Source organism: Colossoma macropomum, unplaced genomic scaffold (genome assembly GCF_904425465.1).
Source record: "Colossoma macropomum unplaced genomic scaffold, Colossoma_macropomum, whole genome shotgun sequence".
Lineage (NCBI taxonomy): Eukaryota > Metazoa > Chordata > Actinopteri > Characiformes > Serrasalmidae > Colossoma > Colossoma macropomum.
Genome location: NW_023494806.1, coordinates 21,029,372 through 21,053,154, shown reverse-complemented (window position 1 = coordinate 21,053,154; position 23,783 = coordinate 21,029,372). Strand labels below are relative to the sequence as shown.

General features: G+C 40.1%; 2 protein-coding genes across 2 annotated transcripts in view; both read left to right on the top strand.

Moving 5' to 3' along the window:
• The first annotated feature begins 56 nt into the window (after positions 1–56).
• gltpa (glycolipid transfer protein a) lies at positions 57–16,632 on the top strand. The gene is made up of 5 exons (XM_036599272.1): positions 57–287; positions 10,299–10,357; positions 11,299–11,432; positions 12,068–12,218; positions 13,500–16,632. The coding sequence occupies exons 1-5, from the start codon at positions 185–187 to the stop codon at positions 13,680–13,682; spliced, it is 630 nt and encodes a 209-aa protein (XP_036455165.1). The 5' UTR covers positions 57–184; the 3' UTR covers positions 13,683–16,632.
• Positions 16,633–19,481: 2,849 nt separating this feature from the next.
• The window catches only part of trpv4 (transient receptor potential cation channel, subfamily V, member 4), a 45,179-nt gene continuing 40,877 nt past the window's right edge, over positions 19,482–23,783 (top strand). Inside the window, exon 1 of the mRNA XM_036599235.1 lies at positions 19,482–19,719. The gene's annotated coding sequence lies outside the window, so the exon portion shown is untranslated. The remainder of the gene's footprint in view (positions 19,720–23,783) is intronic.

Genomic DNA, 23,783 nt, shown 5'->3' with positions numbered 1-23,783 from the left:
GGCGGGGCTATGGGCACGACCGGGCGTGGCCTCGTACTCTGAGTCCGGCTCCTCGGCTGGCGGAGGTTTCAGTCTGAAGTGCTGGATCTGAGGAGCGCTGCTCTCCGCTGTCCTCCCCCGCCTCTCTGTTTCTGTCTGTCGGTTAGAGGAGCCGCACTTTCGCTTCCGCCCCTCCGCAGCAGCCATGGCTCTTCTGATGGAGCACCAGTTCAAGCCGCTGCCGGCCGATAAGCAGGTGGAGACGAGGCCGTTCCTGGAGGCCGTTTCTCACCTGCCGCCTTTCTTCGGTGAGTTTCGGTCGAGTCTTCGGCCGCTGAAAGAGGAAAACAGGATGAGGACGGAGTGAGAAAAGCTCGGTTTCCGAGTTTGAGAGGCTTTACTTTACCCACAGTTAGCTTACTTCACTAAACCTGACAGATTTGGACTCTTCGAAGTCGAACTTTCCGGTCCACCTTAAATAGGGTATCGGTCACGCGCTGGCGCTGAGGCACCTGAATGAAACTGCTGCACTATTTAAGGTGGAACGGACAGTTCGAATAAGACGCTGGTTTTTGCTTAGTCAGAATTGGCTAAAGTTCACTGAACTCTGCCTGTGAAAACTTTCCACACTGGTTTGTACAAATGACTCTCAGTGGTCTAATAAGATGATTTCCTGTGACTTACCACAGCTGAGTGTCTGTCTGAGGTGGGCAGAGCAGCTTAAACCCACCCTCGAGTAGTTTTATTTAAAGGGGAATTCCACCAACTGTCCAAAATTTCTGAATAATTCTGTGATTGAAATGCAAACATCACAAACAGAGTCATTCAGAGTGGTTTGGTGTGAAATGGTTGATTGTAGAGACTCAGATGTCTTTACAGTGGTGGTGATAGGAACCAGGGGTCACCATGACTACAACACAGATATAGACCTTTTATTTACTATCCAAAACCTCCAGTGAACCTACACGAGTCTTCTGAGTTTATATGTAATGTTGATGATGGGAAAATAGTGATAAATCTGAAAAAATAGTTTTTTGGGGGGACTACTTTGCCTCACGACACCCTGCATGTGTCCCTCCACCATGAATGGATTTACAAAATGTTTTAGGCCAAAACATTCTCTGAATTATCCTAAAACAGTGTCTCAGACATCAGACAGTGAATTCATAACCATTTCATGTAATAACTGTCTGTGAGGGAGCTTTTAGAGGTGGACGTCTGGTTCCTATCACCACCACTGTGAACAATTCTGACTCTGTAAGTTTCTCTAGAACAGAGCGTTTCACACCAAACCACTCTAAGTGACTCTGTTTACATCTTAACCATTTAATTAATCAGAAATTCTGAAAAATCTACATATTTCTCCTTTAAATATAGAACGTGGCCTAACCCTGCTTCACAGAATTGGTGCAATAATGTGGTTAAGAGTTTCTTTGCTCTCACTCTCTGACTGTCTGCTGTGTCCATTATTAAGTGGTCTAGCTGTGTCCACTCTTTGCCATACAGGTCAGGTGACTGAGCTTTGCAGTTTCCCCGTTTTCTGTTGAATAACGAAACGCAATGATGAGGATGATTGACCTTATTTGATCTCAGACCCCTGACATAACATATATAGAGGGTCTTTTAGCTTCGGCCTCAGGTAGAGGTGGGAGGTTTACTGTTAGAAATGTTAATAATGATGTCATCAAATGGATTTTACTACATCTAGAACACTGACCAACAGACGACCCCGCCCCCAAACCCAGTATAGACACGAATTAAGAATTCTTATAAATTCAGGAAAAAGGTTCTATATGCTGTCTAACATCTATGTAATATTTGTCGTTCAAATGTTTGGAATCAGGTCGTATTAATAATTGCGATTCAGTAATAATAGCTTATACGTTGTAGCTTGAAATATTATAAACTAGACAACACAATCTAAACCGATATTCACAGTTGAATTTTTGGTAACAACAAGAATTTATTACATAGCAAAAAACAAACAAAAAACAGTGAAATGTTGTTTAATAATGAACTAACGATGTATTTATAGTCATTTCTGGACACAACGTGTGGTCACTGCTCCTTAAGGCATGGGAAGGTAAAAGACGATATACAGCTTTCTCAGTTAATATGGAATCATTTATAGCTCAGTTTATTTTTATAATTTCTACTGTTTCTCAAAATTGTTTGAAATCTATAGAATATTAGCATGATTAGAATCATTATTAGAATTATATGGGCACATTATTTATTTATTCATATATTTTTGATGTATAGTTATTGTTTATTTGCTAAATTTAACATACTGGGTAAAGAAAGGTGTACAAATAATAATAAATCATAAAATGTGGCAGGTGTAAAAGTTATGGCACATTTTATATTATGTTTTTTTCCAATATTTCAAACTCAAAATAGAAAGTGTGCACTAAAATGTGTAGAAAATGCTATATTTAAGTGTGTTCTCTGTATAGGATGTGTTATTTTCACTTAGAAAATCAGTAAAACATCTCATTTGACCAAGTATTCTCAAACTTTTGCATATTATTGCTTTTGGTTTGGTTATGATTATTTTTAACACTTTTTTGGTTTATCGTGATATCGCTATTCTGTGGATAACATTCAGAGTTCATATCGTCCACCCCTAGATTCATGAATTAGCTTTCTCACTTCTGACAAAACCCAAAACCCGCCTCTTTTAATCTGTTCAGTTGTTCTCTGGATCAGAACTGAGCTCTGTGACTGATTCCCTTCTACTGGTGGGATTTTTCCACTCCTGATTACAAGTGTGGAATTGATCTGGAGAAGGTGATAGGATATCTGTCAGACAGAGCTGTCAAGTGCCAGCCATTATTTGGTAGGAGGCGTAATCTTTTTCTGGATCCAATTTCTCAGCGTCCAGGGCGGATAAAAACCCTCTGCATGCATAATTTAATCAGCCGCCCTCCACTTTAAGTTGAGAAAATTGATTGGCGGTGTCGGGTTGCCATGGCCCATTCACAGCCGAACCGGGACATCGGGACAGCTTTGTTCGGAGCCCCGATCTTTTCATTAATATGAAAAACGGCCTCTAATGAGCTCCACAAGTCAGATTAGATGCCAGGACTCTGTCTCTGACCTTATTGTGTCAGCAGATGTGTCCAGAAGGCTGAGCCAGTGATGAGCCTAATCATGGCATGAAGAGCAGTTTGGTTTGGCCTTCACACATCTAGGCACAAGTGTGAGTTCCACTTTCTTCAAATTCTTCTGAAAAAGGATTTCCGAGGCTGCACGATATATTGTTTGTTAGTCATTGCCATTTTCTTGTCCTCATCCTGACCAATCACAGCTCAGACAAGGCCAAGTGGAATCTCAAGTCTCTGATCTCCAAGTCTGAGTCAAATCTTAGGCCAAGTCTCTGGTGTCCGAGTCTTATCTCAAGTCTCGGATGTCCAAGTCCAAATGGAATCTTGAGTCTTGGGTGTCCAAGTCTGAGTTGAATCACAAGAATCTGATGTTCAAGTCCAAGTTGAATCTTGAGCCTTGGGTGTTCAAGTCGAGCCTTGAGTCTCTGGTGTCCAAGTCCGAGTTGAATCTTGAGTCTCTGGTGTCTAAGTCCAAGATGAATCTCAAATCTCTGGTGTTCAAGTCTCGAGTCTCTGTTGTTCGAGTCTGAGTCGAGTCTTGAGTCTCTGGTGTTCAAGTCTGAGTCAAGTCTTGAGTCTCTGGTGTCCAAGTCTGAGTCAAATCTCAAGTCTCTGGTGTCCAAGTCCAAGTTAAATCCGTAGTCTCTTGTGTTTGAGTCTGAGTCGAATCTCGAGTCCCTGGTGTCCAAATCCAAGTTGAATCTGGAGTCTCAGGTGTTTGTGTCTGAGTCGAATCTCGAGTCTCTGGTGTCCAAGTCCAAGTTGAATCCAGAGTCTCTGGTGTTTGAGTCTGAGTCGAATCTCGAGTCTTTGGTGTCCAAGTCCAAGTTGAATCCAGAGTCTCTGGTGTCAGAGTCTGAGTTAAATCTTGAGTCTCTGGTGTTTAAGTCTGAGTCAAGTCTAGAGACTCTGTTGTCCAAGTCAGAGTGAAGTCTAGAATCTCTGGTGTTCGAGTCCGAGTTGGATCTCGAGTCCAACTAAGTCAAATCTTGAGTCAGTGCAGTCCAAACCAAGTCTCTAGTGTTTGAGTTGAGTCGAGTCTCAAGACTCTGGGGTTCAAGTCTGAGTAAAGTCAAATTGACAGGCAAAGTCACACACGTATGGTTATAAACGGTTATATATGGTTATAAAGGTTATATTAATTACATTAATACATTAATTAATGGTTAAAATTTCAGAGTCTTGAGTTGAGTCAAGTCAAGCAGAGAGTCAGTCAACATGTATATCGAATCAGAGTTGCTGACTAGAGTCCTCATCTCTGGTCAGTACTTAAAGGACACTGACCGACTGCATGTTTTTATTACAAAGAGAGCTTAATTAGACCTGTTTAATTGGATTTGGTGCAGATCAGTATGTGAAACTCTGAATGACATCACTGTATCCAGCGTTTTCAATAGCGTTCTTTAAAAAAGGGACAAGTACTTTTTTTGGCCTTTCGTAAAATACTGTGATGCATACAGTTTATCATGAAAATGCCTTTAATTATTACTGTTATTATTGTTTTCCATATTGGCCATTCCTACTTCACGCTAATTTCTAGTTTAAGCCTCACCTACTTATTGGTTTGTTATTTAAAGGAAAGTTTCAATAAAAGTTTCATTCAGGAATTAATATTGAAACTAAGGTATCTGTACATTTTGGAAGATACCTGTCCCTAAGTGGGTAATTAGTCCTTCAGGCAGCCTTAGTGTAGACAAGGTTTACACCAGCATGCTTTACCACTTCACCTTTGCCCCTTATTGGTGGAACACTTTGGAGCATAACGGCAGAAAGATAATTAGTAATAATAGATTGTTATAGGTATTAATTTTGTAATTAACCTCACCATTCCCAAAGCTGGACTGCCTCTTTTTCTCATCCATCCTGTTGGACTTGTTTTTCCCAAACAGTTACCAAGTGCCCAATCTCCAACAACCTTGGGCAATGTGTCTGTTTTAGACAAATGAACAAAGTCATGAGGTTTTTTAATGTAATATAACGCTGGTGTTCCCAGAGGTGGAGGTTGTTGTCCCAGTTCAGTCCACTCACAAAGGAAGACCTCTGTTTGTCCTGAGGTCACGTTGTCTCGTAAAAGTAGCTGAATAAACATGGACCATATGTTTGGAGCGTATACAGGTAACACGCCTTCTTTCCCACACCTGCTTCGGCGTGTCCCCTCATTATCTCCTCAGGTGAGTTAGGCTGGGGGAGTGCTGAAGGACCCCCTGGGACTGTGTAATTATTAGGTCTAGGTTTAAAGGCTAAAAAGCCTTAAACTGGGAGAGAACTTTAAAATTTTGTGGAAGTTCTGTAAGCTTTAAAAAGATTCTTCACTCTGCTACTTAACTTCATGACACTCTTCAAAGTAAATGTTCTTTAATGCTTATTCCTTCTTTGGCTGTCTTTCATGTACAGAATGTTTAAGATCTACCCACAGATTTTCAGTGATGTTAAAGTCAGGGGACCATGATGGCCTCTCCAAGAGCTTCAGCTTGCGTTTCTTGGAATAGCTCAAGTTGGATTTTGAGGCATGTTTCGGATCATTATCCTGTCATAAAGGCCAACCTCAGTTTCTTGTCTGACTGTGGAATCTATTTCTCCATCTACTTGTGCAATGTTTCATGTGCTGCCTGCCTGTACTGGGTGCAACTCAACCCAAAAACATAATAAATCCTCCCCCATGCTTGACATTTGCAAGGCATTCTTTTCATCAAATACTGTTACTTTTTTCCCCAAACATACATACATTAGTGATTGTGGTTTCTTTACTTCATCAGTCCACAGCACTTGGCTTTCCTAGATGTTGTTTTGCATACTTAAGATGTTGACCTTCGTGAAGCAGATAAGATGTCTCTTCCATGCAGATCATGTTTGTATAAGCAACTTGGCACAGTAGAACAGTGCATCAACAAAATCCAGAGTCAGCTAAACCTTTTTGAGGTCCTTTGCTGTCATGTGGGGGTTTTGCTTTGCCTTTCTTACAGCATACAAGCAGTTCTGTCTGCGAGTTTTCTTGGTCTTCCAGATCTTGCCTTGACTTCCACAGTTCCCCTTAACTACCATTGCTCAATGACATTTCAGACAGTGGTAATTTCAAGCTTTGTAGCCCTCAGTTAGCTTCATTTTCAGATCCTCAACCAGCTGCTTAGATGAGCTTAGATTTTTAGATGCTTAGATTTTGAGTGTTTTTAGACATCACCCAGCCCTAATACTCAGCATGTAGTAGCAGTAAGTACTGAGATCAAATAGGTCATTGTGTGAGCCACTGAAAGTCTCAGAGGGTCCAAATCTCTCATTTGTTCTTTTGCTGACAATTCCACAACACAAAAAAGCACTGTTCAGAACAAACGAGAGAAAGACAGAGAAAAGAGCGGCATTGTTATTTGTGCGAACAGAGAAGATAGAAGATTTTTTCCCTCTTTTTGTGGTAGTTATAATGAGTGTATTCAGAGAGAATAAGGGCGATGGACCGCTGTGTGAAGGCCGAGCGGAGAGAGGTCCGTAATCGAACACTTGCTGGACAATAGCAGCAGCACGGGTGACCCAGACGACTGCTAAAGGCTTTCAGTCTTTCTCTCTCTCCGTTCCTCCCTCTCTCTCTCTCTCTTTCTACCCCCGTGAGCTGGTCACCTGCTGTTTGACAGACAGATCTCCACAGTGCTGAGTGATGGGCGCTGGTGCTGATCTGGTTACAGCTCTCACAATCCTCCTGTCAGGATATTTGGTCCCCTACATACAACGAACGCTGCCTGCCAAAAGTTTGGAGAACCAGTTTTATTTTGTCCGTTTGCAATGTTAAATCCACAAACTCAACACTGAAAAAAATAAATATCGTTAATCGTTATGGTTTCTGCGCAATTTTCTATTAAATATATATTGTCCTATTTTTTCCTGATTCTGTAAAATTAATAACATGTACTTACTGGTCATTTGGTTTTGAAATACAGTTTTATAAATGAAGTATCTCTGACTTTTGTACTGTATAAGTAAGTATTTATGACTACAACATAAAAACAATTTTGTCAGTGTATAGTGAGGAAAACCCAGAGTGGGCCTGTCACAATTTGGAAAATTTAGCTGACAATTAATTGTCATATAATTACACTGAACGATTGAATTGTCTTTACTTGTGTATTGAATGCAATCTAAAGTGGCCAGATTAGCTGATTAGCTAACTGGTATTATAGGTAGGTTAGCTTCCCTGCTAGAAGGACCAGCATTTGTTGTGTTTTGGATGCTTTGTATGCTGGTATGCTGGTCAACCATCATTACCATGCTGGGTGACCAGCTCAACCAGTGCCAGAACCAGCATAAACCAGCATCGAATTTTTTTGTCAGCAGGGTTAGCATAGCTAGCACTGGTTGTACTGTGCAAATTGATACACTACAATGTTGACAGATGTCTGCAGTTATACAGAAACGTGTAGTGTCAAGCAAAAATACATATAAATATATAAGCAAAAAACTTTTTGTTAGCATACATGCTAAAAACGTGAGAATTAGCTACACAGCTAACAATCATTACTCACGTTGCCCTCTAAACGTGTTATAGCACCAGTTAGAAGAACCTTTCTAGTTCAACCATGATGTGTCGCTATGAATTTACATTTATTTACCTCAAATTCACGCTGTGTTCGTTGCAGCATAACATGATTATGAAATCTTAACGACTGTGGAAAAAGACTGCAGCTTAACTGTAATCATCCCAAATATTTATGATTAGGCGTTTATATAGTAATTGTGATGCCTGACCCAGAGGACTGGACTGGACTGCATCAGGACTGGACAGAGTGCCTCGTTATTTGCAAATGAGGACCATATGTCAAAAATGGTGACAGTGTCCAGTTTCTGTAAAACACGGTCCAATAAACTGACACATAAATGAATTCTGAACAAGACTTTCACTTCATATAAACAATTGCAAAATGTTTAACTATCTACATATCAACATATGCCAGTTGCTAAAAGGTATAGAGCTGTTGTCTTGCTAGCGAATCTAGCGGTAGCACCTTCTGCTAACTAAAGCAGCACTGTTTGTGGTAGCTAGCATGCAAACAGATCCACAAATCATTGAACAGGTTCAGGTCTGCCTGATAGTCTTCTGACACACGTTTAGAGGGTAAACACTCAAACCTGAAAGCACATCTGTGTGTGTGTTAAGCTGCTATCATGCTAGCTATGCTAGCTTTACCAGGCCAGCTGGCTCCACTCTGCTGTTGTAGCTAGCACTGTTAGCCGTGGTTGATGGTTCAGTTTACTGAGGTAAAAATTGAACATTTTGCCTGTTTAATTACAGGTTGAGCTAATTTTAGTGGAAGCTAATGTTGAGTGTTTGCTCTGCTGTGTTTCATCTGCTAATACATGAATTCCTCAGATAAAAAAGCCAAGATGTGCAGAGTTGTTAAGTCATCTTAAATGAATTGATAATTTTTTACACTCTTTGACATCCTGTTATCTTTAAAAATGGACTAAAGTACATTGACATAGCTAAAAACTCCTTTTGTCAGTACCTTTGTCCATATTTTTAGATAACAGTCTTCCATGCAGTGTCAGAAACCACATAAGCAAGTCGTTTTAGGCCTGCAGTTTGCCTGGAATAAGGGGAACATTGTGTAAAACTGATTTACTCTATAAAATAGTAACTTAATAGTGTGCACTCATAGTCCTGTAGCTGTTCTACACCCTGAAACACAATAAAGTCGTTTCTGCTGAGTATTTCACAGACCCTGCAGCCGGTGAGCCTTCAGGCCTCGTTCTGTCGGGTGGCTGTTGTTGTGTTTCTGGCCTGTTGTTTACGACATGGTGAGAGGAGCTCATTAGTGTCCAGTACGCTGCAGACGGAAGCTCCATTCCGATCTCCGCGGTGATAAATCGCTCCACTTGATAATCAGAGCAGGGGTGCGTTATGCGCTCGCCCTGCCGGTGGGAGACGCTGAAAAATTAATGACTTGCATCCGCACTTCCACAAATCTGTCATGTTCTCTCAACACGCTTAATTATTCAGAGACCTCCGCTCCTTTTTAAAGACGGTTAATGTCAGAGTTCAGGAAGGTCTCATACATGACTGTCCTGAGGATGAATCTGCTTTTACTGTCAAAAAGCAGCACTGGAATTCAATTCAGTTAAACTTTAATTACCCCCACAGGGCAGTTTTAAAGCAGGCATAAAACAGAGAAAAACATAAGTATGTAAGAAAACCACTTAATTTGAAAAATACAATGTAATAATATAACTAAATATGTATAGGAGAGTGGAGGGTTATGAGAAATGTTCTGTAAGTTATGCAGGTGGAATAATAATAATAGAAATACAGGTCTCTTATGTGAACAATGGAGGAAAGCAAGTTAAGTAGGGTTGCATGATGTGGACAAAATATAGAGTCTTAATGCCAAATAATGCTACTGTGATATTTCAGATGATATGACGGGTTCACACTTAATATTTGAAATTGTAATGTAATTGCGATGTAAGAAATACTAAGTAAATCACAGCCTTCTATGCATAATTATATTGGGATATCAATATGCAAACTATATGTTGCTTAGCCGAGGTTGGCACTAATAAAACTAATAAAATGTAGTTAATTGTCTTGTATACTGGTTTTATTCTGTGTTGTCCAAAAAAAAAAATCCACAAACATATGAGTGTACTTAACCTTTTAAACTCCTTGGTTCCAAAATGTACTTCGTCATATTCTTCATAACTTTCATATTTCATAAGCTACATTCAAAAGGTGGGTGTCATATGAGAGCTGTAACTGTCTTCTTTCCAGTCAAATAGATGGGTAATGTAATTTTAAACCTTTATAATAAAAGAAGCTGAACTCACAAGTTTGTCTACTGAAAGTCGATCCATTTTTCCACAAATCTGGGCTATAAACTATAAACAGATGGCGTCTCTTCAGTGATCTGCTCTGTAAATATTATTTTTATAAAATAATACAAAGAATGTCTAAGATTTTTGGCTTTCAGCAGTAAATTGTAAACATATAGCGATATGTGTGATCATAAAACACATGTTCTGTTAATTTGAGGGGAGCTTTTACAAAAAATAAATAAATAAATAAAATAAAAATGTACATTTATTTCATGCAGTTACTGAATAATTTGCCTTACGATTTGGTCTTGTAAATTCAAATGGAAAAACCAAAATATACCGATGAGCATAAGAGGTTAACATTCTGAATCTCGTTAGTGCTCATCTTCTGACGTTTTTCTCGTTTCTCTGTTTCAGATTGCCTCGGCTCCACTGTGTTTGCACCTGTTAAGGCTGACATTGCTGGCAACATAACAGTAAGTGCAGCAGTGAAGTATGTGGACATCCCTCCAAGAATTAAGTTCAGGTGTTTTAGCCACACTCATTGCTGACAGGTGGATAAAATCACACAGTCATACAGTCTCCATAGACAAACACTGGCTGTAGAATGGCTCGTACTTCAAATGTGGTTCTGTCATAGGAAGCCACCTTTGCCACAAGTCAGTTTGTGAAATGTCTGCCCTGCTAGATCTGCCCCAGACAATTGTAAGTGCTGTTATCGTGAAACGGAAACATCTAGGAGCAACAACAGCTCAGCCACAAAGTGGTAGACCACGCAGACTCACAAAGTGGGACAACAGATTGCTCAATCACGTAGCAGTCTTCTTTTGCATCAGTCACTACAGAGTTACAAACTGCCTCTGGAAACAACATCAGCTCAAAAAACTGTTTGTCAGAGGCTTCATGAAATGTGTTTTTATGGCTGAGCAGCTGTACACAAGCCTGAGATCACTATGCGCAATGCCAAGCGTTGGCTGGAGTGGTGTAAAGCATGCTGCCACTGGAAAAGTGTTCCCTAGTGTGATGAGTCATTCTTCACTATCTGGCAGTCTGATCGACGAACTTAGACTTAGAACGCTACCTTCAGGAAAGCGTAGCGCCAACAGTAAAGTTTGGTGGAGGAGGGATAATGGGCTGGGGCTGTTTTTCAGGGTTTGGGCTCCTTAGTTCCAGTGAAGGGTGCTGTTAATGCTACAACACACAAAGACATTTTACACAATTATATGTTTCCAACTGTGTGGCAACACTTTAGGAAAGGTCCTCTCCTGTTGACTCAGGACGGTCTGGATAAGCGCATGTGCCAAATGCCATCAGTGTAAATGTTAAAAAGACAAAAAGTGATTGTTGAAGATCTTTGTAATGCCATGTTTATACCAGACAGAGTAACTGCACTTACAATTCTGTCCTTTGTCCTCAGAAAATCAAGGCGGTGTACGACAGTAACCCGGGCCGATTTAAGACCCTGCAGCACATTCTGGAGGCGGAAAAGGAGATGCATGGAGCCGAGTGGCCCAAAGTGGGAGCTACACTCGCCCTCATGTGGCTCAAGAGGTGAGACAAAACAGTACTTCAGTTCTGAATCAGAATCTGTGCACTCAGAATAGAAGTGTTTTGGTTATTAAAGGGTCCACATGCAAGAAAACTACATTTTCATTGTTAGAAATCTGTATAAACAAAGTACATCCAAAGTAACGAAGTATAAACTTTATTAAGTTGAGCCCATGAAGTCCATATGTGGAATTTAAGCCGCAAAAACAACCTTTTTTGAGTTCATCATCATTGTGGTGTCACAAAATTCATTTACATATAACCACTCATTCAGCCTACAACAGTTCTTTCCCTGAAGCGATGTGCAATGTTGTTCCTGGAGACAGTCTGTAACAGAGTTACTGGAGTGGAAGTTGTGGGGAAACAATTAAACGCTGTGCTGTTCCTGGCTGTCGGGAAGTGGTTGGCTCATTATCCACACATCCAGAAGTTTATTTTTCAGTCTAAAAGTAGCTTATTTGCATATACTAGTCTTAATGGGCCCCATAAAGTATAGTAATGGTTATGGTTATGTTCTTAACATATGGATTCAATAGGACACTTCTTTTGTAGTTAGTCAACACTAAAGCATTGTCATAGTAAACAACTCACCTGAATAAGTAAACAGCATGTTTTCATTATTTTGATTTTTATTTCAGGGGTCTGCGGTTCATTCAGGTCCTCCTGCAGAGTTTAGTGGATGGAGAGAGGGACGAGAACAACCCCAACTTGATCAGGGTCAACGTCACCAAGGCCTACGAGATCGCCCTGAAGAAATATCACGGCTGGCTGGTTCAGAAACTCTTTAAAGTAAGGGCAAGTTCAGCAGTAAAGGCCTTTACTCACCGAACACGATTTATTTCTGTGTTTTATTTAGATGACAGTAAATTCATGCACATGTATAACTGATGATGTCTTGGACACCAAACACAATTTCTCAAACGACAAAACGTGACATTATTTTATTCGCCCTCAGTTTGATTTTTGAAAACTTTGGCTGGCGACGTGAACTCACTGGCCAACCTCTGCTGTTGGTATAGCGATAACCAAGATGACAGAATGGCTGTGTTCCTGCAACTGGAACTTTTTTTCACAAACGTCCGAGGATGAGAATCTCCAAAAGCAGCTACAACTGGGCTACGAACATCAAGTTATGTGTGGAAGCACTCAAGAGTTTCAGCTTCTCAATAAAGAGATGAAGCTCTTCACACTTTTCCACAATAGTAGCCCGGTTTGACCATTTGCACATTCTGTAGGTGTAATGTTGGGAGAGACGAAGAGGCAGGATGCACGTGCAAGTTCTTCGATTTATTGAAAACGCTGAGAGAAAAATCAAACTCTAAGAAACAAGTAAGAAACACTCATGACAAAATACTTTGACAGAAAGAAAACCAAAGACAAAGGGACATGAAGTAAACTGGATAACAAACGAGAAATAAGCAACACAGGGCCTGTGAGAACAAAACACCAAGCACAAACACAGCACACAACCAGGGGCATAAATACACACAGAACAAACCAGAAACACCTGGGACTAATGAGAGGGAGGGGCTACAGACAATAGACAGATGAGACATATGACAAAAAGGCAGGACCAGGGAGGAGACAAAGACCAGAACAACAACAAAAGCACATTGCGTATGTAAACATAAGCCCATGGAACATTCCCATTCTCTCCCATTCATTGAGGACTCACTCGCGGGCGCCCTTTGGCGTTCTACCATGCGAACTTTACTTTTATCATGGTGGCCATGCTTTTTTGTTGAAATGCATCACCGTAAATTACTATTTTTAATAAAATAGTTTGGTGAAAGTTCCACAGTGTCCTTAACTCAAATGTAGCCAATCATCAAAGACATGTTTTAGCACTGGAGCTACAAAGCTAACATAGCTAGCAATTAATGGAAGGATATGCCCCATTAATCAGCATGGTGCTAACCGAATGCCTAATTCAGTGCAAACTTGCTTCAAGCCATGCCGAGTTGTGAAGTACTCTGTAATAGACTTATTGCATTTAGGGTGAGCAGAAAAATGAGAAAATATTATTTACAGTTAACTTCTACTGATGACTTACTGCTTTCCTTCCTCTAGGCGGCGCTGTATGCGGCTCCGTACAAGTCAGACTTCCTCAAAGCTCTCTCGAAAGGTCGGGAGGTGAAGGAAGAGGACTGTCTGGACAAAGTGCGCCAGTTCCTGGTCAACTACACGGCCACTATAGACGCCATCTACGAGATGTACACCAAGATGAACGCTGAGCTGGACTACAAAGCGTGATTACAATTACATCACCGTTCCCTCCTACTGACTGCTTCCCAAACTGCTTCTGCTTTCTGATTGGACGTTATTCTCCTAATGGACCAAGCTGCTTCATACTGGACCTCTGAATGATGAGTCAGAGTCCATAAAAGACTGGGTTTCTTGTTAGGTATTATGGTTTATGGACAGCAGGAGTGCTCTGATTTTCCGTCTTTATAAATCTGCTGTCCTCTACAGGGTCAGTGACGGTCAGCGGTAACTCCTGGAGAGAGTTGTGCACTGCAGGGTCTGCTGTGTTATGGGGGTTTGTTTCATAGTCTTTCTCAAAACGAAGAGCAACGAACTGAATCTAACTAGCAGCGCAACTTAGGGCCGATACAAGTCACCACCAAATTATCATTTTCATATCTAACTGTACCGTTATAGTACACTGTAGAAATCTTGATTTCTTGAGTGAAACTGGATTTATTTGCACTGATTTATTGAATCAATCAGTTTTTTAATTTTTCTTTATTCAGTTACCATCCCTAAAACTTGCTCCCCAAAACCAGATTTGGTAAGTTAATGTCTCAGGTCCCAACTTGTAGTACTGCAGTGGAACTTCTTAGGCCATCCAGCTTTACCAGTGTAGGCACTGGAGTTACTTAGACTCTATTCCTCCTGTTTTTGGTCTAAAATAGTCCTAAAGCTCCCAGTTGAGAGGGGTGACCAATAGTAAAGTAGTACAGATCTGTTAGCAATTCTAGGAATGCACTAAAAATTATTAAAGTGATCATTCTAGAAATGTCAGTGTTGTTCTAAAGCTCTCAGTGCAGTTCTAGAATGATCGTCTTAGTTCTAGAACTATCAGTGTAGTTCCAGACTACGAGTGTAGATCCAGAACTAATAGCGTAGTTCTAGAATGTGACTGAAAATATTTTAATAATAGTAAGCAGTGCACTTCTAGAGCTATCAGTGAACTTCTAGAACTATCATAATTCTAGACTGAACTAGACTGATATTTCAGGAACTACGCTGGTGATTCTAGAAATAAGCCATAATGCTAGAAGTAGAATGAAAATTCTATGCTTACCACTCTAGAAGTACAGATATAATTCTCAGACTACACTGATAATTCTAAAACTACCCTGACAGCTCTAGAACTACACTGATACACAGACAGTTCTAGAAGTACACTGATAATTCGAGGACTAAAACGATAACTGTAGAACTATCGATGTAGTTTTAAAACTGTCAGTGTAGTTCTAGAACGATACTTATTTATTTAACTAACAGTCTAGTTTTAGAAATATTAGTGTAGTTCTAGAGCTTTTAGGGTAGTTCTAAAACTGGTGGTGCAGTTCTAGAACTGTCAGTGTATTTCAAGAACTATTAGTGTAGTTCCAGACTATTAGTGTAGTTCCAGAACTACTGGCATAGTTCTAGAATGTGACTGAAAATATTTTTATTACTAATCACAAGCAATTCTAGAACTACACAGATAATTCTAGAACTACACTGATACTTCTAGAACTAAATGGTTAATTCTGGGACCTCACTGATAATTCTAGAACTACACTTTTCTTTCTAAAACTGCACAGATAATTCTAGAACTACACTGAGGATTCCAATGCTGGATTGATACTTCTAGAACAGCACATTCTGACATTATTGCAGATAATTTTAGAACCTCACTGACAATTCAAGAACTATACTGATATTTCCAGAACTAGACTGATTCTAGACATTTCTTTCTGCAAAGGGCTAAAACTTCAAAAACGTCCAGTGCTTTACGTCTCAGCATAACATTTTATGCTTAATCGAATGTACAAAGTTTTTTAAAGCCTTAATCAGGAGAAACCGTTATTATCATTTTCATATGGCTTTATTTGTCCTGTTTTCACAGTTTTCGGTTAAGAAATTTCTCCTGAGATGATTGGGGGGAGGGGCCTTTTAAATCCTGCTGTAGAAGCAATAGAAAGAGCTCACCGGCTCTCGTATTAAAGTGATAATGTGGCAAAGATGTAGTTTCCCCTCTTGCCCCAAACGTAGCTGATCAGCCGAGACCTGTTTGGTGTCTGAAGTTTGCACCGGAGCTACCAGGCTAATGTAGCTTAAATCCACCAGTTAGCATGGTGCTAACTGCACGCCTAAGCCATCACATACTCGCCTCAAACTGCGTGGAGTTGTTCAGTGATCTCTAAATGACTTGACTATGTGGTTTCTGATGCTGTATGACTCACTGCTGTCTATAAACATGGACTACAGCATGTTAGCATAGCTAAAAACATTAGCAGCCTGAATTATTTCCACTTTTCTAGATAACATCATACAGTGTCAGGAGCCACATATAAGCAAGTCATGCAGTTAGTAGATGCTAATTGGTGGGGTGGGGTTCTATAAGCTTCCATTACTTGTTAGCTATTAGCTTCTTAGCTCCATTGTAAAACTATAGAAACAAACTTCAGACACCAACATGCTTTGGCTGAACAACATTTGGGGCGAATCTAGGTAAATTAGATTTTGCTGAACTATCGCTTTAATCGTTCAAAGCAGTTTGTTAGGTGTTTGAATTCATCACTTGTATTGAGTCTTTGTCCTCGTTTACTGTTCAGGGTTTAGAGTTTGTTGTGCCGTCTGAACCAAAGCATAAAATCACATTAACTGTAACTGTTTTAATTTATTTGATATTATTGATTCAGGTACTTTGGTGTCTTTCTTTGGGTGTTGGTTGATGCAGTTACTTATGTCGAATTTCACCTGGAAATGGTGGCCTTACTAGAGTTTCTAATCAGTTTGTCTTTGACTGTAAACTGACGATTGTAAATATGTATTTGAGTGTGTTTGTATGTGTGGGAAGATGATTTTGCGTGATATGGGATTTTTAAGCATCGCAATGTGAACAAACATCTGCACTAAAATATTTCTTTAAATGATTCGTACATGTTTTAAGAATAAAGCTACACCGATGTGGTTTTCTTACTCCTCATGTCGTCTCGTTTCCATTCTTATTTCTTATTTATTAAATTCTTTAGCAATCGCCTCCAAAGTTCAGTCCTAGAAGTTGGTTGAACTTTCTAACTTTCTGCTCTCACAATCCATTTAATCCAAACACATTCAGTGATGTTGAGGTCTGGACTCTGGGGTGGTCAGTCCATTGTTCAGCTTGTTTGTTTGATGTGTCCGTCTCCTTTTCTCAGTGAGGTTCTTCTTGACAGCTACACATCCTTTCAGACCCACAGCGCTGAGTCGTCTTCTCACAGTGGAAGGATGGACAGAAACACCTGTGGATGTTTTCAGATCTGAAGCAGCTTGATTTTCTCCTCTCTCTGATGAAAGCTTTAAGTGCTGTTTATCTGATGGGGGCAGTTTTGGTGTCTACCAGGTCTTCCAGGTGGTTGTTAGGAGTCCTGTTTACTCTGTAGCAGTTTTGGAAACTCCTTTTTCCACTTATTTCCTGTCTTATGTAAATAGATTGTGTTGCATCCAATCTCAGAAGTATCTCCAGAAAAATGAATAACCTGTAGAAGAGTTTGTAGACACCTGCTCCTCCAGCGTTTCCTCTAAAAAGAAGGGTGTTAATTGGGAGTTTGTCTTCATTTGCTGCAGTAACAGCCTCTAATCTTCGGGGAAGGCTTTACAGTAGATGTTGGACCTTTTGCTGTGAGGATTTGGTTGCATTCAGCCACAAGAGCATTGGTGAGGTCACGTACTGATGTTGGATAATCAGTTCTGGATCTCCAACTCATCCCAAAGGTATTGGATGGAGCTCAATTACTCAAGAGAACGCAGTTCCATTGCTTCACAGCCCAGTGCTGGGGGGCTTTATACCCCTCTAGCCCACGCTTGGCCTAAGGCACGGTGATCTTAGCCTGCTCCAGAGCATCCCATTCGATTGGTCGGTGCTTTTCTATGGAGATTATACAATTTGTGAGTGCACAACTGAACACTTTTATATATGTTTATTTTAAAATTATATTTTAAAATCAAATTCTCTTGTCTCTTGACTTAAGATACTGATCTACAGTCTGTTGAATGTAGACTCTGAGCCACTGTAAGCCATTCTGGGCCCCTACAGCTTTTGCTGAGGTTGGAAAGGTCAGAGAGGCTGAATTCCTGTCCTGCAATGCCTCAAATGGCCACAAGAGGGTGGAGCCATCCACATATTTTTTTCCGCCTGAAAAATAAAAGCAGATATGTAATTTTAACATCAAACCTAAGACATAATCATCCACATGATACATTAGCTCGAATATTATGGTTCTCATGCTCAAATAAGCTCCTGCTTACCTTTTTCACACCATTAAAAACTCCAGTTTATCAGTTTGTGTAACAGACATCACACTTGAGAGTGAATTTACACAGCAGTGCGCTGTTATAATCTCAGTGGATTAGTGTACGCAGCACTGGCTTCGTCTCAAACAGAGGTCTTATATAGGCCTGACTGTCCTTTCTCTGCCAGACAAAAGTCCCTTCCTGCCATGTAGAGAAGAAAAAGTCACCTGTTTTATTCTCCTGATGTTTAAAGCAGCAGCGAGTCAATGTTTTATTCTTTATCTCATACTTTTTACCTCATAAAGACTTACTTTGTCTTAATATTTTGGCTCATTATGTCGAAATACAACTTAGCTTCTCAAAACTAATACATATGTAGATTATATATAGTTAACAGTGTCAATTTTTAATGTTTACATGTACTTCAAATATATATATATATATATATATATATATATATATATATATATATATATTCTCAGCACTGCAGTAACACTGATGTGGTGGTGGTGTGTTAGCGTGTGTTGTGCTGGTCTGAGTGGATCAGACACAGCAGTGCTGCTGGAGTTTTTAAACACTGCGCAACACACCATATATACACACTATATATACAACACACGCTAACACACCACCACCACATCAGTGTTACTGCAGTGCTGAGAATGATCCACCACCCAAATAGTACCTGCTCTGGGAGGGTTCATGGGGGTCCTGACCACTGAAGAACAGGGTAAAAGGGGGCTAACAAAGTATGCAGAGAAACAGATGGACTACAGTCTGTAACTGTAGAACTACAAAGTGCACCTATATAGTAAGTGGAGCTGATAAAATGGACAATGAGGGTAGAAACAAGGAGGTGGTCAGTATGTTATGCCTGATCGGTATATATATATATATATATATTCATATATAGGTGTTTTATGTCAAATGTTTGACATGTTATTTCAATATATATCAAAACATTTTATATCAGAATTCTGACTTGAACATGTAATTACTTCAGGACAGTAAGTCACATTTGGGAAAATGAGTCACTATTTCACGGTAAATCAGGGTTTTGAGAAATTAAGACATTATTTCAAGATAATTCAGTCATTATCTCGAGACATTTTGAGATAAACTATTTAAATAACACAGACACCATTTTTTTCTTGGCTTCCACATAAATCTACAGATCTCCTAAGATGACATGGTGATTAATTTTTTAATTAGCTGGGGCCACAAATTACTATATTGAGGCCATGAGTTACAATACTGAGGCCTCAATATAGTAGTTCATGGCCTCAATATTTTGTGGCCTTAATATAGTATTTTGTGATTTTGTGGTGTCAATATAGTAATTCATGACCTCTATATATTAATTTGTGGCCACGCCTTATTAAAAATAATGTATAAATGCCTTTGTAAAATATATTTGCTTATCTCAATAAAACTCAGCCGCCGCTCGAGGCCGCAGATAAACAAAGCTAACTCGAGCTAATTTAGTTAAACTAAGCTAGGCTAACTAGCGCCCCCAGGCGGTGAGTCTCGTCATGGTCTGCTGTTTTAAGCTCTTCTCTAAACGGGGCGGTGAGAAACTCCCGGAGAGAAAGCTGAGCTGCCCGGTCCTCCCTCAGTCTGTCCACTCAGGATGGCTGGACACTTCAGGTCAGTCCTGAGGACCATTAAAACTGCCCTGCAGTGACCGGAAACGCATTAAACCGGATTAAACCGCGATTCGGATCATCTGCAAACTTTCACGGAGGAGTTTCGCTCCAGTCTGTCAGCGGTCCGGATCAGCTGCTGCTGCGGCGCCTCTCCGGTAAGATAACAGTCGTTTCTGGTCACTTCAGACCTGACCGAGCCTTTAAATGACCGAACTGAAAGTCAGCGGATTAATTTAAGGTAATAACGTAACTGACTGGACGTAATCAACGTAATAGATACGCAAAGTACTTCTGGAATCAAACGTAAACAGCTGTGTTTCACTGCGTGGTCGCGCTGTAGGTGAATTACTCTCACTTTTGGCGGAACATGAGAAAATAATCTTGTTTTTTGTGGTTTTACTGTTTTAAAATGTGTTTATTTTTATTATTAATTTAACTGATAAAGTGTGTGATTCATTAGACGGACTGTCAGACCGGGATAATCAAACGTAGATCATCAAACCCAGCAAATCAAGCTCAGACTATGTGTTATCGTAAAGGGGAACTCCACCGAGTTTTCAAAGTTTCTGCATAATTCACTGGTTGAGATCTGAAGTCATTCAGAGGGGTTTGGTGCGCAGTAGTTGTTTGTAGAGACTCGGATGTCTTTACAGTGGTGGTGGTAGGAACCAGGGGTCACCATGATTACAATACAAATATAGACAAATATAAACCACCAGTGAACCTACACGAGTCTTCTGAGTTTTTATATGTTTATGTTCATATGTTTTATATATGCTGATGATGGTACTGATTTATCTGAAAACTTAAGATTTTTTTTGCCCTAAAATACCCTGCAAGTTCCCCTCCGCCATGGATCATTAGTTTTCACTGGGGACTAATTTGTACCTCTTCATCGTAAATGGGTTTTAAAAGATGTTTTAGACCAAAATCTAATCTCCAGATGATTCTAAAACAATATCTGAGACATCAGGCAGTGAATTCATTACTGTTTCATGTAATAACTTTCTGTGAGGGAGCTTTTAGAGGTGGACGTCTGGTTCCTATCACCACCACTGTGAGCGATTCTTCTAGAGCCGAGCGTTTCCCTTCTCACCTTATCAAATCACTCTGAATTCCTCTTTAACGCAGTGCTTTCCCTGATTATTGTTTCTTTACACAAGAAGCAGTGGCTTCTGAACCACTGAGAGTGTTTGCAGTATCCACACTGTATGTGTACATTAGGAGCAAGATTTTTCGGAAGTTATGGAGCCCAGATCACTTTCCCTTTCTCACACGCCAACACGAGACGAGAGGTCTCGTCCCAATTCTTGTTTTTCAGTGGATCAGGATCCACAGTGGTCCTCAGTGACAGTCCAGGATGTATTTTTTTGGAGCTCCACTTATACAGGCCTTGAGAATGAAGATGTTTTCTATGTCTGCATGTTACAGTCTCAGAAAGAAAGGCACTAAACTGTCACTGGGGTGGTTCCCTCAAGGCTCCATCTCAGTACCTTTAGTCAGGGAACATAATTGTACCATAATCCATTGAAATTATATTTTCTAAGCTGTACTGACTCCACACACCCGTCTCGCCTCCAGCCTTTTTATTGTTCTGTTTTAAAACATTTCGTTTATGAAAAAGGTACAAATACAAACTTTTCACTTGGATGAACTTATTTGCGGTGCATATTTAGACCTTAAAACCACTGTTGTACCTTTGAGTGAACATTTATATTGTTTGGACCTTGATGAATGAAAAACGTACCTGCACTGAACCTTTATTCCTAACAGTGAACTAGACTGTTCGTACTGTTTAGTGAATGCTGTTTGGGATTAAGATGGACTGCTGGACTGCTCTATAACACTGGGAATTATGGGGCATTTGTCCATGGGGCTACATTCTCTGGTAGTGCTGGATGTTGTGTCACCTGTACTGTGCAGTTTCAGCCTCGGCTGATTAATTAAAGTACTGTTTATGTATTTGTTACGTTGGTGTTCGGTTCTCTGTTTGTGTTTGGAAGCTTTTTAAGCCACTAAACTTATAGCCTAAACAGTCTTCATCAGCAAAGGCCTTTAAAAAGAACAAAGCCTTGGTAACTTTGTAGGAGAACAAAGGAACAAATAGAAGCACTCTTAACTTTGACTGGGAGTTAATGGAACACAATTTTGAGACATTTCTATTGGTATATTCATCTATCAGATGCCTCAGAAATCACAAGTTGAGGAGAAAAATGCTGAGTGATAAAAGGCTGGTGCACCATGGAAGCGCGGCGTCTGGGGACCACTAGACTTATTTGGTAGTAGAGTTAAAACTGGGGAGCTCAGAGCATCACAACTGTTTGTTGTGGTCAGTTCTGGCAGTGAACGAGGAGGGAACACCAACGCTGCTGCTGCTACTTCTGCTACGGCTTCCGGTGTGGTCCTCTTCTTCCTCCTCCTCGTGTTCAGATGGGCCTCCATCCTCTGCTTCACTGTCTCTAACTCGGCTGTGACTGAGCTCCACTTGGCCTGTGTTTCACCCTCATTGCTGCTGTCCATGATCAAAAAATTAGCAAACTAACCAAATAAAATAATTTCAATAAAATAAATAAAATCAACCAACCAAAATAAACCGTGATAAATAAAATGAGCTCTCTAATCCATTACGCCCACAGCGTTTTAGGGCAGTTCTCCTAGTTTTAACTTCTCAGTGTGATCATATTAAAAGGCTACTGTCGGGCGATCGTTTTGTCGAGGGCCGTTTAGCTGCTGGTTGTTTTGCTCAGCATCCAATTTGGTGGCCTGTTTAAATGCCAGCGCATAAAATTAGCTCTGTTTCCTTTAATCTGACGGTGCTGGCTGATATCGCTGGGCAGCACACTACAGATACGCAGCCGAGTCTGGCATTGACAGTTTCTGAGCCCGACTTTTTAGATTTATAATTACTGCCACAGCAAAGGCAAAACGGTAAACCAGCAGTTCTTAAATAAATCTGGAGAGTTCACTGTAGGTTAGTTAGGCTTCTTGTGACACAATGAGTCTATATCAGTCTGTGTGAGTCTATATAAGTTTGAGACAACAACATCCACTCCCCAGTTTATATATATATATATATATGTGTGTGTGTGTGTGTGTGTGTGTGTGTGTATGTATAGCTTCTCCATTTTTGTCATTTTTCAGTTTTTGACATAATTTTAAAGTGCCTGTTGCTCTTTACATTGTATGTAAATTTCATGATGAATGGACTAAAAGAAACGACCCAAAATGACTTGGAAAAGTCTGGTTCCATTGACTTACATTAAAAGAAAAGTAGGTTTTTTCCTTTTCCTGTAAAGTTACCATTTTGGAGATACAACAATAGCTCTCTTTTTCTCTCTCTATATATATATATTTGTGTATATATTTGTGTATATATATATATACACGAGAGAGAGAGAGAGAGAGAGATAGATAGATAGATAGATAGATATATAATAGCCTTCTATAACCTTCTAAAATCTTTGTGACTTTATTTACAGATACTGCATTTATTTGTCTGTTGGAGTTAAAGGCAGTTAAGCTCTGCCCATTCATGCTGAAGTTATAAGGAGTGTTTTATATTGGACTGATTTTTGAGCAAGGCACAAACAGGACGGCCAATCAGAACAGAGATTATCCTGTGTTCTGTAGGTTAGTATTAAAGGCACAGTAATAAAAACAGCCTGTTTAATTGTAAGGGACGAAGAGAGGTTGGGAAGTGGTCATATGCTGGGAAGTATAATATACAACATGAATTATGACCTTTGGTACATAAATATACACAGAAGTCACACAGTTTATGTAAAAATGACATAAAAGCTCACAAACAAGATGCTCTGCCTCATATTTGCTTTATAACTGTAATTATAGTCCATTACGGGAAGAACCAGGCCTTCCTGAAAACCTTGGTGTTTTCATAAGGCAGCTGTACTTTTTGTAGAGTAACTTATTTCTGGTGGGGTCTCTTGGACTGTCATGGGGTTCAAGGCTGGTTCCTCTGGGGGGAATCAACCCTGGCCATAAGATGTGGTCAATGCTGGAAGTGGCTGAACTCAGCGCAGCAGTGGACGCGCTCTGAAATGTTCCCACAGCTCAAAACCTGCTACCACAGGAAAGAGCACTGTCTAATGGGGGTCCTCTCAGGGGGCTGTGGAATGTCATTCTCAGTCTGGAGGAAGTTTTGGTTCCACTCACAGCAGATGAGTTAACAGCTTCATCCAGCTGATAGTGAAATCTCAAT